This window comes from Vulpes vulpes, chromosome 4, assembly GCF_048418805.1.
Source record: "Vulpes vulpes isolate BD-2025 chromosome 4, VulVul3, whole genome shotgun sequence".
Classification (NCBI taxonomy): domain Eukaryota; kingdom Metazoa; phylum Chordata; class Mammalia; order Carnivora; family Canidae; genus Vulpes; species Vulpes vulpes.
The window spans coordinates 125,637,047-125,652,172 of record NC_132783.1 but is presented as its reverse complement, the minus strand read 5'-3'; the positions used below and the strand labels follow the sequence as shown (position 1 = coordinate 125,652,172).

Genomic DNA, 15,126 nt, shown 5'->3' with positions numbered 1-15,126 from the left:
TCTATCATTAACATATTGCCTAAATAATAATGAGAAAAGAGAGCTTTAAACTTTTTAAATTGAGTTTATTTAAACAAATCCACATTTGGTCAATTATGCACTACATTCTTGCTTAATAGTATTAACCATATAGGAGGTCAGGTTTATAGGACTTAGTTTACCTATTGAACCATCATTGACTATGGAAATACTTTCTAAGCAATCAAGATATAGACAACATTCTTTTATCTTTTCCATTACAACTTTCAAGATAGACTATCTCAAAGTTTAAAGAGAGTGATACAATGCTAGATAAAGAAACAAGATATAAAGGCTTCATGTATATGTGATAGTAAAAACCAAGATATGACTCTTAGATATACAAAGTGTAAATGGATATTTAAAATATTTGTGTCAGTATTTCTGGAACCTAAAAGATAGAATTCACTGAGTTCTTTAAAGGTTTAATCAGTTAAAAATGTAAGATTAAAAAGACTAAATGTTTTTTTGAGAAATAAGTAAAGAAAAAAATGGAAAACATGTCTTGGTTGTTCTTCCTCCATTCTAAATTGCTAACTATCCAACAGAAACCCCTAGGTCATAGTTTATGTCTCTGTTTTCATTAATGCAAGTAGAATGCTGGAAAAAGAAAAAGAAAGACATATTAACCAAATGCTGCAATTACCTTTTATAATAAAATAATGAAAATATGGTTTGGGTCAAAATTTCTTTGACTTAAATTTTAAAATTTGGAGGCCAATATAATAGATTTCTTTGTACAAATCCAATTCTTATTTTTGGATCATTATTATTGTGGTAGCTTGTAAAAAGCTGGAAATGAAATTGTCTAGACTGACTTGGGGAATATATCCTATTTAAAGTATTTAGTATGGAAGTCATTTTCACATTTTGGTCTTATGTTTTCAGCTTCAATTGGTGCTGGCTTCTGTGGGCCTGAGCTGCTGACTTGCTTGTCATGCAGCTGGAGGCCAACGTCACTGTCAAGACTCAATGACGTTCTCCTCTGCCCAAAGTCCCTGTCAGCTGCATAAAGAGGGGAGGGTTTCTGTACATTGTCAGGTGATTGCAGACCCTGTCTTTTCAAATATCAGATGTCGTCAGTGTCAGCATCAGCTGCTAGGGGCCAACCCTGAATCTCTAGGCAATTTGCAGAGTAACTGGTTTCTACATCCCTTTCGTCAGAGCTGATTTTGTGGAACAGAAAGTTGTAAACTTTCACTTCCTGCTGGCATATCTCAGTTGTCTGGGTGGCCCTGTCTCTGGTGGTCCTTGTGCTTATGGTGGCGATGAAGGCCTTGAGGTGCAGGATGCTCGGAAACATCTGGTTCTTCTGGTTGCTGATTCTCTGAAAGCTCACCATTCTCATGAGGCTGATGCCAATGCTTGTGATGATGATGATGATGATGATGATGGTGAAGGTGGTGGTCATGGGGATGTGGCTGGGGAGCCTCAGTTGTGCTTTCCACAGTGCCTGAAGATACCATTTTACAGACCTGTTCATCTTCCAGGACCTAGAACAAATTTATAATTACTTATCAACAAGTGTATAGATTTAGCAGAAGTGCACAAAAAATTATCTGTAGAGCTAACATATGTAAAATTCAAACCAGCTACTTAGGATTGAACTTGCTTTGTTTTTCTAGCCTCTTATTAATGAGATAAAAAATTGATATCAGTTTCAACACCTAGCCTTTTTAAAAAATTTGGTTCCCATTATACCTAATTATAAAGTGCTTCTTGTGCAAAGTTTGCACTTAACCAAAGAATCCTCAAGCATCTCACAAAAGAATTAACATTAATGTTTTGCAAGTAGATAAAATAGAGCATAAGACAATTAAAATTCAACAGTTAACCTAAGTTTCCATACTGGTTAAATCAACAGCTGAATTCAAATTTTCCTCACCAAGAGAATTTCCCAGATTTTTAAGAATTCTGAAGAATTTAAGAGATACGTAAGGCTTAAAATGAAAGCAAACCACTGAACTTACATCTGCAAAAGTAAAACTAAAACTGGCTAAAATAACTTACATTAAACAAATACCAAATCTTAAAAGCAGTAGAACTACATGGACCCTTTTACACCTGTGTCAATCTACTCTTCTGTTCAAATTTAATGTTATATTCTGAAGCAAACCAATTCTCTCTGAGAGCTCAAAAATGCCAATAAACTCTCCTCAAAATGGATTGTTTTTCATGCCTCAGCTTATGTCAGGAAATGTTTTGAACTTCACTAATTTTGCTACTGTGTCTCTACTGTAGAGCTGTCAGCTGCAAGTAGCAAATTACTGCCCATTTCCACTGAGCAAAAGATTCCATTCTGCATCAATCTGTTAATTTGCTGCAAGTCTTTTTTTATTGTTTCGTGTGCCCATACATCATAGGCTCAAAGCTTACAGATACAGCAATATCATATGAAACTTCTACCTAGAGTGATTTGTAAGTAAAGTTAGAGAGAATTTGGTCTCTCAAACTGATTTTCTAAGTGGTATGATTCAGTGTTTTGAAAAGTTAAAAATTCTACTGGATTTTGCATACAATTATTAAATGCTATATTTTTTGGTTATTTCTGAATTACTTTTGAAAACTTAATGCAATTTTTAAAGTTTTTATTCAATTTCCAGTTAAGACAACAGTGTATGTTGGCAAATCGAACTTCAAAAAATATATACAAAAAAAAAAAAGACAACAGTGTAATATTAGGTTCAGGCATACCATAGAGTGATTTAACACTTCCATACAACACCTGGTGCTCATCACAACAAATGAATTCCTTAATCCCCATCACCTTTTTAACCCAATCCATCTGGTAACCATCAGTCTGTTCTCTGTAGTTAAGAGTCTGTTTCTGGTTCTTGGTTTGCCTCTCTCTCTTTTCTCCCTTTGCTCATTTGTTTGTTTCTTTTTTCTTTCTTTTTTTTTTTTTTTTTTTTTTTTTTGCTTTATTTTTTATTTTATCTTATTTCTTTTTATTTTTTTTCCAAGTTTTTACTTAGATTCCAGCTAGTTAACATACAGTGCAATATTAGTTTCAGGTGTAGAATTTAGTGATTCATCAGTTACATATAACACCCAGTGCTCATCATAAGTGCCCTCCTTAATCCCCATCCCTCCGTCCAGCAACTCTTGGTTTGATCTCCACAATTAAGAGTCTGTTTCTTGATTTGCCTCTCTTTTTGTTCTCCCCATGTTCATTTGTATTTCCCTGATGATCAGTGATGTTGAGCATTTCTTCATGTGTCTGTTGGCCATCTGTAATGTGGCCATTTCTGGGCTGAAGGCAGTGCTAAACCAGAACAATTTCTTCTTTGAAAAAATGTCCATGTGTACTGCCCATTTTTTAATTGGATTATTCAGATTTTTTGGTGTTGAGTTTTAGAAGTTCTTTATATATTTTGCATACTAACCCTTTATTAGATATGTCATTTGCAAGTACCTTCTCCCATTCCATAGGTTGCCCTTTAGTTTTGTTTCCTTCACTTTTGAGAATTCAATAATACACAAAATTTGATAAACTTAGTAACAAGCTGATAAATGTTTAAAATGCACTACATAATGCTCTAAATGTTCAGATTGATAGTAGTCTAATTTCAAAAATCAATTACTATATTTTGTTGATCTTACAATGTATTTTTTTCACATTTTGTTTTTAAAATCAGAATGCATCCTACTGTTGATGGTAACATTGCATCCTACCTTTACTGATAACATTTTTTAATAGTACATAAATTAAGGTGTCCTATGATTAATGGCATCTAGGACACAATGAAATAGGAATAGTCTAATTTTTTTGGTATATCAGATATATATGGTATATTATTCCTATTCACAAGTGGTTTGTAAATTTTAAGCATGTTATGGGAAGTGTTTCTGCATTTGTTTCAATATAACTGAATATAATTATACTATTAGGCACTTGCAAAAATGCCAAATACTAAAATAAACCCAAACTATGAGGAATCAATAAGTGCATTTATAAGCACTTAATAGAAGTTAAACATTGAGTTAACTCTTTATTTGCACCTCAGACTTCCCATCTTTAAAAGCGGTAGAATAATTTAATAAATAAATAAATAAATAAATAAATAAAAATAATTTTTTAAAAAGCGGTAGAATAAGTTTCATAGGATTATAATTAAGATTAAAATGTGGAAAATTATATAACTATAGTAATTAATCTGTTGTGCTTCATAACAACTAAATTAGTTAATTAAATAATTCATTAAAAATTGAGATTGCTTTTCTTACAACTGGAAAAATCTGAAGGATGTATAGCTCACAAATAAAATTCAGAATTATTTTTAAACCTGAGTTCAAATTTTGCCAATTTGCTCTATTAAGGAAAACTGTTTGGAATTATTTTCAACATTGGACAGGGGGAGGCTAGTTAATATAAATTAAAATCCATTCCTTGAGTATCTTTTTATAAACAGTATTTTAAAAGAGAGCTTTTCCTAACAAGGAAGAAATATTCTCACGGTTAAGAGAGAAATATTGGTAACGAGTAAAATAACTATTCCAGGGCAGCCCAGGTGGCTCAGTGGTTTAGTGCTGCTCTCAGCCCAGGGTGTGAACCTGGAGACCTGGGATCGAGTCCCACATCGAATTCCCAGCATGGAGCCTGCTTCTCCCACTGCCTGTGCTTGTGTCTCTTTCTCTCTGGGTCTCTCGTGAATAAATAAATAAAACCTTTAAAAAAAAATCTATTCCACTGTTAAATAAACATGGCGATTCTAACTACAGAATAGGCAGTCAGTGTAAGGGCTTCCCGGAAAAGCTGATAGTTTTACATCCTTGATAAATTAAGTAGCTATCTGGGCCCCAATTCCATTTTGGGTAATGCCATGAATAAGCTTTGCTATCACTATGCTCTTGTGTGAACATATTCAGGCTATTACAATAATGTTATTTTATGCTGGCTGAATTCTTTGACCACTTTGAACACATGCAACATCATTTGGTGGTATTTGAAATATGCAATCTACACTGATTTTTGTTTTCAAACTCCTCCTAGATAAAAGCAGCAATACAGATCTTGTAAAGATGTCTTACAGTATGTTACATAATAGAAAGAGGGGATAATTATAAAAATTACTGTTGTCGTTTATTTTTCGCATACCAACAGAAACATTGATTAGCTAATTGGTCATGAAACACTAACTTATTTAGATATCTCTTAAAAGATTTTCTCTTTTCTCCCAGTGAAAATAATTGAGAAAAATAAAATACCGTGAGAGAGCAGTTTCCACATTTCTCTTCACAGTAAGCCCTCTTAATGGCTTCTTCTACATATGGAAAAGTTAGGAAGGAGTAAGGCAAACCAAGATGATATACAAGACGGCCACATCTAAAAAAAAAAAGAAATACAATATCATTACAATATTTTCTGTATCATGATCGTACTCAAGCAGTTTGGGTTAGATATTGTTGGTTTAATGGTCTTTTTTTGGGGGGGGGGGGTTAATGGTCTTTTTAAGACCCATTCACAACTTCAGTAAATTTCCTTGAATGGGGTCTCAAATGAGCTCCCTGACACTGAATACCAGCTTAGGTCACAGCACAACGACAGTAAGTCTAACCCTAGCATTTCAAAATGTTATAGATATGCCACTATTAATATCAAAACTACATAGTTTAGCTATTGTGACTTGGTCAAATATAATTTGGTAATAGACATAAAACCTACCAATGCCCAAACCACCGACCTATCATAAATTGGGCTCTGCAAATCACATGAGGTTTTCATAACTGCTATGGCAGCACAAATTCCACACAAGAAAAAAATCACAGTACAACAAAAAAGATCCTCATGTCTTGGTCCCACTTATTTAAAAAATATATCTGATGCAACAAAAAATTTCAGTATAATGAAAGAAATTAAACTATAATACTTGGTATTCTCAGAAATGGTGGAGTTGAAATGTCCTTCTTGCCTACATTTTACCCAGCATATATAATATTATGTGAATATCAAGAAGCTACACTTTGCAACTATCTAAATTAGAAGTTTGAAATCCTAAAAGAATATATAATATTAAAAATATTTAGAATAAGATGAATTAGGGCTTAGGCCTAAACAGAGTCTGGCTTCACCATTTCTGAAAAGTCAGAAAAAAACAGCACCAACTAATCAAATAACGTAAGCACTGAGGTTTCTTCAAAATACAAATGTTTTATTCATTCATGGGATCAAAAGCAGATTTATGCAGATTTGACATAAATGATTAACATACTCTATAGTTCAGAAATTCAGGTATGTAGCTTTTATACTGTTAATCAGAGTAGAGATAAGCAAGTGGTCTGCAAAGTATAGTTATTCATCTGCAAAATTCTCAAGTTAGATTTGTACATGATATACAAATTGATCCTTCTTTTTCAGGATGCCAGTCTATGGGGGGAAAATGTATAGTTAATTTTCTCTATTTCCCTACAAGAATGGTGAATTCTTTGCACAAAAGAGTCATTTCAAAAACATTAAAACCAAACATTCTAATGTGCTCACTCTGAGTACCTGGTAATAAAACAAAAGAAGATTTCTTATTTCAAATCACTTACTATTAAATGAAAAGCAGGTTATATTTTAATTTGGTGTGTGTGTGTGTGTGTGTGTGTGTGTATGTACATACCTGTCATATATGAGGAAGTCATCCTTTTTCCCATTTAAGAGAGTCCAGACATCTGTTTGATTTTCTTCTTGTTGATAAACAGGAATGTGCTCTGAAACCTTATTTTTAAGGTACATATATTTTAATTGAGAAGAGAGTCCTTGATGATTAACAACAACATAAGAGATGTTCAAAAATCCTTCTTTCTCCAGCTTTACCCGCAGGTCTTCCAATCTAAAATATTTGGGAAAAATACACAAAAAGGAATAATCTCATTTACTCTATTACAGACTTCTCTCTCCTTGCTATTTTTCACATGAAACTCTTTCACTATTTTTTACTTATCTCTTCTTTGTATTGTCATAAAAAATTAAAACTTCTGTTTTTTTCAATTTATTGAGCAATTGTGCTCAGTTAATACCAAACACCAAATGGTTGCACAAGAAATAGCTCATTTGGTCCTCAAATTAATAATACAAAGTGTGTATTTTTTAATCCATCTGACAGAGTATTCTTCCCAATAAATACTGAATAACCCAACAAATAAAAAACATTTGTTATACATATAATTTATATACACATATATATGTTAAATGACACAAGACATTTGGTGGCAATCTAGTGTTGATTCTACTCCAGCAAAGTGCAGTATTTGCTTCCTGTATAAAAATAACTAACATATTTGCAGGATTATGTTTTAGAATATTTCCTTATACAAGTAATATATATTTAGTAGGACATTTATAAAATATAGGTCCACAAAATGAAGACAATTGTTCTATAATCCCAGAAAAACCACTATAAATTTTTTGCTGTATATCCTCCTAGTATACTTTCTTGTAATATGTTTTATGCAAACTTGTATAGTTTTTCTAATAAACACATCTTTTCCATTTCTATTTTTATTTCATGTATGTATGTATTTAATAGCTTTCCCCTTGAGAAATCCTAGACCACAGAAGGCCTCTCACCTGGATGCCTGCAGTATGCACAGGTATCAGCTGGCTTGAAGAAGAGCAACCACTGTCACTTTACCACTTGAGTTCAGCATTGGATTTTGATCCCTTATGCTCCAGGCTGGAGGTTGCTTACAAAAGGAGCTTTGTCCCTGGCTCTCTGCTCCTCCCCATGGGAGAAGACAGAGAGCCAGGGCAAGCCCCAGGCTTCTCCACATTGCTGGGGTTGTCCTGTAAAAGAGGAAATCTTTCTGTCATCTTCACGGGTGACCTCAAAGTCATCACCAGGAATTTCTATAAAGCCAGCCAGTCCAATTCACCTTCCTATCAGTACCTAGCCTGTGAATTCTATCCCAGCGCTGCTAGCCTCATTATGTTGGGTCTCTTTGTACCAAATCTTCCCAGATGGGGTAGAAAATCAGCCAGAGGCAGAGGAGTTATCAAAGTATCTCCTAACTACCTGGCTTGGCAAGATATTTTAGTAAGCATGCAATGGAGATTTGCCTGAACAGGCAGCCAAGTACTTGTCTAGGAGAAGATAAAAGCTTAGAAAAATTTTGAGATAGCCCCTATAACCAAATAACATTCTACAAATGATTTTGTTTTTAAGATGCACCAAGTTCTGGCTGCTGCTTTCTATCCTCCACCAATCTAAGAAAAGGAAAGGGTAAGTAGGGGGTTCTGCACAGAAATGGAAAAAGTCAGCATGGAAAGAGAACCCAGGAAGAAAAGAGGTGGCAAAAAGGACAATTTGCCAACCTGAAGGTGGCTTACATGGGGCTCTTCAGGTTCAAGCATTCTGTTTTTATAAGTCTCTTTGGTACAGCTCCCTTCTGTTCCTCTTATTCTTTAAAGTCTAGCTCTATGTAAACAATAAAGGATTTGAATCTTTTCAGGTATAAAAGCACCTGCCAAAATGTTACTACCACATCCCAGATAAATATGGACCAAAGAAAAACACCTGACCAAGGAAAACAGTCGCAAATAACTGCCCCTCTATCATTCCAAGCTCACTGCAATTTACACTCAGTCTACATATTGACTACCATGACTTTCAGGAAGTTTCTGTGACTAGGTGGCATGCTCTTGGGTAAAAAGATGCCCTCTCTGGGTAGAAAAGTTAAATATCTGACTAGAAATATTGCCCCAAATAAGGCTAACTCTCTCAGTAGACAGGTACACATAAAATAGGTGATTTATAGAGAGGTGGTGAAAATAAGGAACACATTCAGCAGAGATGAGCCGAAAAGAAAAATCCACCAAGGAACAAGCTTATTCTTATATAAAAGTCTGTGGAGAGTGATCAGGACAACATTCTAGAACTAGGAAGCTGGCACACTTTCAGACTGGGATAAGCAAAAGAACTTTTGTAGGGGGTAGGGGAGGGAATGCAGAATAAGTTACCTAGAGTGAGCCCCAAATTAAGATGGGTGTAGAAAGGCTAGAATCAGATTGACTGGGGCTCTCATGCACTGGTACATATAGATAGAAGTTTTAAAAACCTGACTAGGGAGATCCCTGGGTGGCTCAGTGGTTTAGCGCCTGCCTTTGGCCCAGGGCGTGATCCTGGAGTCCTGGGATCAAGTCCCACCCACATCAGGCTCCCTGCATGGAGCCTGCTTCTCCCTCTGCCTGTGTCTCTGCCTCTCTGTATGTGTGTGTATCTCTCATGAATAAATAAATAAAATCTTTAAAAAAATAAAATAAAATAAATAAATAAACAAAAACCTGACTATCTTTCACATCATTTAACACGAACAAAATTCCTACCTATATAGGATATCTTGATAAGAGCCTAACAAAAGAGAAGAGAAAAAAAAAAACTAAATGATTTATTAAGGACACCCAACTATTCTAATATCTTTAAGATCCTAATATTTAAAAATAGAGGCTATATCTGGACTAAATCTAGGGAATTTCTTTAGCCGAGTATTTATATTGATGGTGCAAATTACCCTCGTTATAGCTAACCACTCATTAAGCATTTACAGAACTCTACACAAGTGGTATTAAGCACCTCTCTATATCATGTCAGTTAATCCTTACAACTATGTGACCATCACCATCCTCTTCTGCAGCTCAGGAAACCATGGCTAAGAGAGAGTTAGGCATCTGGTTCAACTCCACATAGCTAGTAAGTCACAAAAGAGACTGGATTCAAACCAGTTCTGCTAAATCCAAAACATGATCTCTCAGCTATTAGATAGATCACTTCTAACAACTACAGTAGCCAGGGTTTCGTTAGTTTAGGCCCTAGGATGGCAAAGAGAACATTAAAATAATTCAAGCTGTTTTGTTTCTTACTAGAATGGAGAGATTTCCCCTACTTTCTAGAATATAATTTCAGTAATTATGGAATCTTCAGAATAAATTCAGCACTTGGTATGCTCACTTTACCATATACATACACTTTCAAGGGGCTAAATATAAATGAAAAGACTTTTTTCCCTCATTTCCCTCATTTAGTTTTTTGATTAAAAAAAGGCATAAAGTCATTGGCAGAGAGTAGTGGATTATGGAGTTCACACAAATTTTCTTCTTTTGTTATGATCAATAGGCTGTTCAACTTCATTTTCTTAACATCATTTTTTACATAATTAACATTTGATTATAATTATAGCTATCAGATAGCCATATAAAATAATGAAGATAAGTAAATGAGAATTATTGGAAGCTGTTGAAAGTAGTTGTAAATTTCACTAATCTCAACACTTTTCAATCACAAAACTAGATTTTTTTTTTTTTTTTTTACCGAATACAGGCTTACATTTGTTTTAAATTCCCCATTAAAAGGCAAAATATGCAGAAACTTTTTCCTAAACTTCAGACTGACATCTGAGGGTCCTTCCTCATTCACCTGAAAGCCCCACTCACCTTGTACACTGCAAAACTTTGCATTTAATTCCAGGCCACCTGATTTGACATGGGTTTTAACTCTTTTAAGGGCAAGCACTTCTGTACAATGGACAGACCTGTTCTCTCCCACCTGCCACCCCAGCTCTCTTTATTTTTCCTGAAACTCTCACAATATCCCTGGACATTTCTACAGCATGTAGAATGGCCATATTTCAGTCTCTACCTTTCAAATCCATGGGCTGATTTTTCCTTAGAGTTCTCACTCTGCTTTTCAGTGGGAGATATTTAAGCTTGAACATGCAATACTGCTTATATAACAACACGACTGTTTGCAGAGTAACAGCATTCCTTTTCTCCAGCCTCCCCTGCTCCCATCCTCAAGTGGAAGGCAGGGCAGCAATCAGAGGACTGCCAGAATCTCACCCACCACACCCAATTCCAGACTCTAGTTCTCTTTCTTTTATATTATTTCTATTTTATTTACCCATCTCCCTTTTTTAAAAATCTATCCTGTCTTTAAAAATGACGGAAACATTTCATCAGACTCAAAATCAAATTATTTAGCCAACTCTAAAGGAATCAAATATTGGCAAATGCAAAGTTCCTACTTACACAACCCCTTCTGACCAGGCTGCTTCCCTTCTCTTTGCTCAGCTCTGCAGCTCTTCCAAGCCCCAGCCAGAAGCCCTGGTATTTATAGTCCTGTTGTTTACCTCTCTCCAGCAATAGTCCAAAGTTCATTGCCCGCTCTGACTGTGACCTTGCAAGCAGAGCAAACTCTTGAACTGATTATTATAAACAACTTAAAAGAAAGGATGTGCTGCCAAGCATAAAATAGGGGGAAAGTTTTTTTGCAATTACTGATTTATTTCCTATCCTTTTTAGTCACCCCAGTATCTAGAATTTAATGGTACAGTCGGGGGCGGGAGGAAGGGCTAAGGGTAAAAGGGCCTCCAAGTCATGTTCTTTTTCAAACTATAATAGGGAAAAACATTTGCTGAGCCAGCAAGTTAAGCTGCTGCTTTTTTAAAAAGGAAAAAAAAAAAGTTTTTCCTTCTGCTCTGTTGCGGCCAGGTTATCCTAACCCAGACTGTGTGAGCTTTGTTAGAAAAGTCACCTGCTGTTCCAGAACTTTCCGATCCCCTGTGGTTACAGACCTGCTTGGATTGTTTTGCTGTGTTTAAAAGTTGGATCTGTGTGGGATCTCACAGGACCTCTGCTCTTTTCTTTTTCATTTAAGAAAAGGAACAAGAAACGAGGCCTTGTAGTTGAGGGAAACCAAGCCTCATATAATCATCACAGACATCTTACTCCTTGGAAGGCCTATGCATCCTGCTGAATTTTTTAAGAATAGAAAGAAATATTTACAAATAAATGTACCATACAAATAAAAGTTTCTAGAGGAGTAGTTGGACATGGAAAAGGGTATAGAAATTTTAAATTTTTCACAAATTAAATTGAAAATTCTTACTCTTTCAGAAAGAGGTCAATTCTTTCTACTGACTGCTACATGTAAGCACACCATGGTGTATAAGGTAAGGAGAAATGCCAAGTGATGGTATCCCTGGAAAGCGATGGTTTTCAAGTAAGCCTTGCCTTTACTATTAATGTATTTTGTCCAAACAAACCCCTATTGATGATTGTGTGCTGGGTACTGTTGTACCACGTGGGGGTAAAGACAAAGAGACTCACATGTTAGCCTTCCCACAAAGAAACATCAAATGAGAAGCCAAATTGTTTACTTGTGCTAAGTAGTAGGTACTAACCATTTTGGGTTCCAGATCCCTTTGATAAATGCTTAATTTCTCCCCAGGGGAAAAAAAATGTAAACATCCAAACTTGCTTTTTGAAAGATTCTTGTATGAAGCAGATAGTCCCCCTGTAGCTATTTTCCTTGACAAAGTACCTGAATAGTCCTCTTGGGTCTGTCTGCGGCAGGAAATCTAGTATTTTGCCATCACCTCCTTTCTTTACAAGTGGTTTTAGCAGCTGCCTCCTGCCCCAAAAAGGTTTCCCCTCACATGTGTATCTAGCTACAAAGCAAAGTACCCAGGATTGTGTGTGTTCAATCCAATGTGTGTCTAAAACTCCAGGTGGCAAAAGGAGACGATGAGGAGCTTATGATATCTGAGGGGGAGCCATTCTTAACAGCCTCTCCTGCGCTAGGCAACCTGGGACCAGTCAACATTTTTAAGAGAGCAGAATTTTCAAACAATCCTTGATTTGATGTTAATCAAATTACATTAAATCAGATTAAATTAAATAAACATTTATTAGGTGCTTATGCTAGGCACAGTGCTAAGTTCCCTTGTTCTCAAGGATCTCAAAACCTAATAGGGTAGGCATACAAGTAAGCAGAAAAACAAAACAAAATGAAAACACTGTAAAGTGTGACAACATCCAAATGGCTGCATGCACAAGGTTCTGTTAGGAACTTGGAAATTAAAAAAGAAGCATCTTAACCCAGCCTAGAGATAGGGCCAGCATGCTAGGTCGGTAAACTTCAAGCAAGTTCAACAGGAGCTTTCTTAGATTTTACCCTCTACTTCAGACTACCCACCAAATCTGACCACAGCACTATCTAGAAAGCTTTTTTGGTTCCAATTTGTTTTTTGTTGTTGTTGGGTTTTTTTAAAGATTTTATTTATTTATTCATGAGAGACACAGAGAGAGAGGCAGAGACATAGGCAGAGGGAGAAGCAGGCTCCCTGTGGGGAAACTGATGTGGGACTCGATTCCAGGGACCCAGGATCATGCCCTGAGCCAAAGGCAGACACGCAACCACTTAGCCATCCAGGTGCCCCTCGTTCCAATTTGTATGAATAATTAAAATCTCCTGACCAGTTGCTCCAGCCACCACCACACAATCAAACATTAAGATCACTGACTGTATTCTATCAAGTTCAACTTTATCCTAATGATTTCATCTCTTATGACTTCCAGCTCTGGAACCAAGAACTTTCTTCATACAGTCTCATTCTTCCCCAACTTTATTATTTGTCCCCAGAATATTTATACATTTATTTAAGCCATATTTGTAATAAGCATTTTATAGGCAGCAGATAATTTCCATGGAGGATAGGACCTTCCAAATCTGAGTCCTAGATATACTTAAAAGAGTGATAAACTATGAATATGATTTAATAAATCAGCTTACTAGCTACAGCAGGTGATCATACGGCATTGACCATTAACATTTGTAAAACATTAATGTCTCAAAATATTAGAAAGTGAAAGAATGTTATTATTACATGAAGAGCCTATGTAAAACATTAACCCCCTTAGCTTGGCTGTTAGGTGCTGTTTTATGTGCAAAGGGAAATGAAGACCTTCCCAATATTTGGGGAAATAGCACCTATTGACCTAAGTGATTCTTCCTTTCTGTTGCATGTACAAGAAAGTGCCCTAGACTTTACCTTATGCATTGTTCCAAATATAATATTGTTTGAGCATCCATGTTGAAAGATAAGCCCCTGAGTGTGGAAGAGATATCTAGGAAAAAGAAAGATGTTTTCAAAGTAAACAAGATAAATGAGAACAGTGATCAGAGGAAGGCATTGGAACAACAGCTTTGGTTAGATAAGGGCCAATTTGATCCTTTGAGATCTATATGAAACTGAAATATGCTTTGAAGAGAGCTTTGCTTTAAGCTCACAAGTTTACAAATCTTAGAATTGTTTAATATATATACACAGTGCCAAATGACATAATCCCCTGAATTAATGAAACACCATATTCAAAGAGTATACCTGTTGTATTTTGACCTAAAGCAAAACCAGATACATATTTAAGTATTATAACACTTAAAGCATTATAACACTATTAAAACACTTGAGGTTTTTTTTTTAAAGTATAATTGTCAGGCACTTTTTTAAAAAATGAGGTTAATATTAATGATTTCTAAAATATTCATTGTTTGAAAAAACAAGGAATAAGACATGAACAGAAATTTCACAGAGGAAGACATAGACATGGCCAACAAGTACATGAGAAAATGCTCCGCATCACTGGCCATCAGGGAAATACAAACCAAAACCACAATGAGATACCACCTCACACCAGTGAGAATAGGGAAAATTAACGAGACAGGAAACAACAAATGTTGGAGAGGATGCGGAGAAAGGGGAACCCTCTTGCACTGTTGGTGGGAATGTGAACTGGTACAGCCACTCTGGAAAACTGTGTGGAGGTTCCTCAAAGAGTTAAAAATAGACCTGCCCTAGACCCAGCAATTGCACTGCTGGAGATTTACCCCAAAGATACAGATGTGGTGAAATGCCGGGACACCTGCACCCCGGTGTTTCTAGCAGCAATGTCCACAATAGCCAAACTGTGGAAGGAGCCTCGGTGTCCATCGAAAGATGAATGGATAAAGAAGATATGGTCTATGTATACAATGGAATATTACTCAGCCATTAGAAACGACAAATACCCACCATTTGCTTCGACGTGGCTGGAACTGGAGGGTATTATGCTGAGTGAAGTAAGTCAATCGGAGAAGGACAAACATTATATGGTCTCATTCATTTGGGGAATATAAAAAATAGTGAAAGGGAACAAAGGGGAAAGGAGAAAAAATGAGTGGGAAATATCAGAAAGGGAGACAGAACATAAGAGACTCCTAACTCTGGGAAATGAACTAAGGGTGGTGGAAAGGGAGGTGGGCAGGGTGTGGGGGTGACTGGGTGACGGGCACTGAGCGGGGCACTTGA

General features: G+C 36.0%; 1 protein-coding gene across 1 annotated transcript; it reads right to left on the bottom strand.

Annotated features, from left to right (window-relative positions):
- Positions 1–44: 44 nt before the first annotated feature.
- Positions 45–11,172, bottom strand: SELENOP (selenoprotein P). The gene is made up of 5 exons (XM_026016696.2): positions 11,027–11,172; positions 7,574–7,789; positions 6,624–6,836; positions 5,227–5,344; positions 45–1,511 (listed from the first exon to the last, which is right to left on the bottom strand). Exons 2-5 carry the CDS (start codon positions 7,774–7,776, stop codon positions 882–884), a joined length of 1,164 nt encoding a protein of 387 aa, XP_025872481.2. The 5' UTR covers positions 7,777–7,789; positions 11,027–11,172; the 3' UTR covers positions 45–881.
- Positions 11,173–15,126: the final 3,954 nt, after the last annotated feature.